Consider the following 3232-nt stretch of genomic DNA (forward strand, 5'->3'; position numbering starts at 1 on the left):
AGTCAAAGCAGACACTCTGAAAACATTACAGGATGGAATAGGAGAAACCCTAGGTTCTACCTCTTAATGGCTCCACTGCTTCCTCAGAACACTAAGCTGAGGACCAAGGTTTTAACACACGGATCTTTGGAGACTTTCCAGAGCACTATTCTTGTCCTTTGGAGCCATTGTTAATTGAAATAGGTCTTACTTTAGTATAAGTACCCTACTGAGATGAACACTGATCTGATCATTTGGATGGTAGGCCAATAGGTAAGGACTGACAAGCAGGCAGGCAGCGCGTACAGTGTCGATACACTAGACATAGGGATGATTCATATCCCAGGTAAGATAGAGCTGAACAGCATGAGTTTTCATCCCACTACTCAATTTAAAATTTCACTGGGACATACATGTAAAGTTTATGCATTGTTTATGTCTGGCATTTTGCTTTAATATTTCCAGACTGGGATTAGGTCACTGAAACTGGGGAAAATAAAACTACAGATAAGAAGGAACTGCTATATTGGCTCCTCTTTTCCTCAATGTCTGATTTATAACAATACACATGACTCATGCCTAGGGCCCACCTGCATATCCAGGATAATTACCTTCTCTCACAATCCTTAATTTGACTTATTTTACTATGGAAGATAATCCTGACTCTTGTACTGTTTAAAGTATAGTCACAGAGTCTGGGAGTTAGGACATGACTAAATCTTTCTGTGGAGGGGAAGTCAACATTTGTTCCACCACACAGGATGACCCCCATCTATTCTCCACTTCCTTCCCAGGGTTCAACTTCTCTGCAGAATCGGTGGCCCAGCCTGAAGGGAAAGTGAACCTGTATCACCACCTCGTGGAGACACTCAAGTTTGCAGGAGGTCAGAGGTGGCGGCTGTGGGACCCTCGCAGCCACCCAATGGTCCAGGTGAGGCTCCTGGAGTCATTTGGGAATCCTCTTCCCTGTCCCAAGGCTCAGAAGTAGGGAAAGGCAGGGGAAGGATGGAGAGATTTCTATGTGGTTTTTGGAAGGAACTGTTTAATAGTGGCCCTGGGGACTCTGGAATGACAGGTCTGGGCATAGCCTGAATTCAAAGAAGTCTCTCCGAGATAGACTGGAAAGAGTGCCCAAGGAAACTGAGTTCAACCTACCCTCTGCTCTGAGGACCCTACCTGGCACTTCACTGAACCTGCTGCCTGCCCACCCACCCCAGAATGCCTCCCAAGATTTGCTGGAGGAAGCTCTGGCCCAGCACATCCGCCAGCAGATCGATGACCATGGGGACCATCAGCTCAGCTACTACAACCTGGCTGGAGCCTGGGGCCTGAGGATGGGCACCTCCCACGTGTCTGTGCTAGGAGAGGATGGCAGCGCTGTGGCTGCCACCAGCACCATCAACACACCGTGAGTGGGGCCCAGGGGCAGAAAGAAAGGACCCTCTTGTTTGCTCCTAGGATCTAAACCCCCTTTGTCTCCAGCTTGGTCTACACTTCTGGCCTCCCCTAGCCCCAGGGAAGCTGCACCTTGCTTTTTCTCTTCTCTTTTTTCCTGTCTGATAAAAGGAATCTCACACCCAAGACATCTCTGGTTAAAACAAGGCTGTTGCTGGGGGGAGGTGGGGACACAAAGGGATGATCTTAGAGGGGGCCTCTGATTGGTGCTAGGCTTCTGCCTGCCGGTGGCCAGCTGTAACACATCCTGAGAGATTGGCACTGGGTTCGTGAGAACCAAAGCTCCAAGCTCCAGGCTCCGTCTCCCCTGGCCGCAGCTTTGGAGCAATGGTGTACTCACCACGGACTGGCATTCTCCTCAACAATGAACTGCTGGATCTATGTTGGAGACAGAAGCCAGGACTCAAGGTCACCCCACAACCTGGTAAGAGCAAGGTCTCTGGCTCAGCTTCTATAGGCAACACTCTCTGGGGGGAGAGGAGGAAGGTGGGTGGCTTTGGTGACCACTGGGTGGATTTCCCTGCTTTTTACAAGCCACTGACTCAGCAATGAGTGCAGACAGGGTTGGTGCTGCTCCCAGAGTTTGTGCGTGGTGCCCGTTGGGCTCTCAGTTCCAGGTGAGAGGCCACCATCATCCATGGTACCCTCCATCTTGGTCAACGAAGCCCAGAGATCAAAGCTGATTATTGGTGGGGCTGGGGGAGAGCTCATCATCTCTGCGGTGGTCCAGGTAAGTCTGAGGGTTCTTGCATAGAGCCCTCCCTTGTCTGAGAGGCCTTGTTGGGTGGGCTTGGGACCATTCGTACGGAGTAATGGGTGCCCCTCCATTCCTGCATCCTCTTCTCCCCTCTGTCCCAGACCATCATGAACAAGCTGTGGCTTGGCTTTGATCTGGCAGAAGCCATTGCAGCCCCTATCCTGCATGTCAACAGCAAGGGTCATGTGGAATATGAGCCTGAATTCAGCCAGGTGAGACCAGTGTCTGAATCACCCCACACCCAAGTCCTTGCTGCTCATAGGCCTCCACTTCTTGGGAGGAACTCAGTTTCTGGGTATCCCAGGCAAGGGTACCTATGAGGGTTCATAAAGAGTATGGAAGGCAACTGCCCTCTTAACCCAAGGCCTCAAAGGCAGGCTGCAAGCTATTACTTGTGTTTCTCCCAGGCTAAGGAACTCCATATCTTGATCTGTTCATGCTGTCTTTCTTTCTTTCTTTCTTTCTTTCTTTCTTTCTTTCTTTCTTTCTTTCTTTCTTTCTTTCTTTCTTTCTTTCTTTCTTTCTTGATTGGTCATGGGGCTTGAACTCTGGGCTTAGGCGCTGTCCCTGCGCTCTTCAGCTCAAGGTGAGCACTCTACCTCTTGAGCCACAGCTCCACTTCCGGTTTTCTAGTGGTTTATTGGAGATGAGAGTCTCACGGACTTTCCTGCCCAGTCTGGCTTTGAACCGTGATCCTCAGATCTCAGCCTCCTGAGGAGCTAGGATTACAGGCATGAGTCACCGGCACCCAGCCTGTTCATGCTGTTTTATAAGCAGCTTCTTCTGGCCTCTCAGACTGTCTCTCATAGTGCTTTGTTTCCTTGTGCAGTTTTGCAACTCATGCTTGGAAGTTATTTGCAAAAGAGATTGTTTGGGGGCTGGGAAGGTGGCTCAGTGGTAGGGTGCTTACCTTGCATGCATGAAGCTCTGGGTTTGATTCCTCAGCACCACATAGGCAGAAAAAAAAAAAGCCAGAAGTAGCATGTGGCTCAAGTGGTAGAGCACTAGCCTTGAGCTGAAGAGCTGAGGGACAGCATCCAG

General features: G+C 50.0%; 1 protein-coding gene across 1 annotated transcript in view; it reads left to right on the forward strand.

The window, feature by feature from the left end:
• Positions 1 to 3232, forward strand: part of Ggt5 (gamma-glutamyltransferase 5) — a 26420-nt gene that overhangs the window by 17857 nt on the left and 5331 nt on the right. Inside the window, exons 7-11 of the mRNA XM_013014408.1 lie at positions 774 to 910; positions 1197 to 1387; positions 1752 to 1858; positions 2046 to 2164; positions 2293 to 2403. Coding sequence (XP_012869862.1) covers positions 774 to 910; positions 1197 to 1387; positions 1752 to 1858; positions 2046 to 2164; positions 2293 to 2403 — 665 coding nt within the window. The remainder of the gene's footprint in view (positions 1 to 773; positions 911 to 1196; positions 1388 to 1751; positions 1859 to 2045; positions 2165 to 2292; positions 2404 to 3232) is intronic.

Source organism: Dipodomys ordii, unplaced genomic scaffold (genome assembly GCF_000151885.1).
Source record: "Dipodomys ordii isolate 6190 unplaced genomic scaffold, Dord_2.0 Scaffold23, whole genome shotgun sequence".
NCBI lineage: Eukaryota > Metazoa > Chordata > Mammalia > Rodentia > Heteromyidae > Dipodomys > Dipodomys ordii.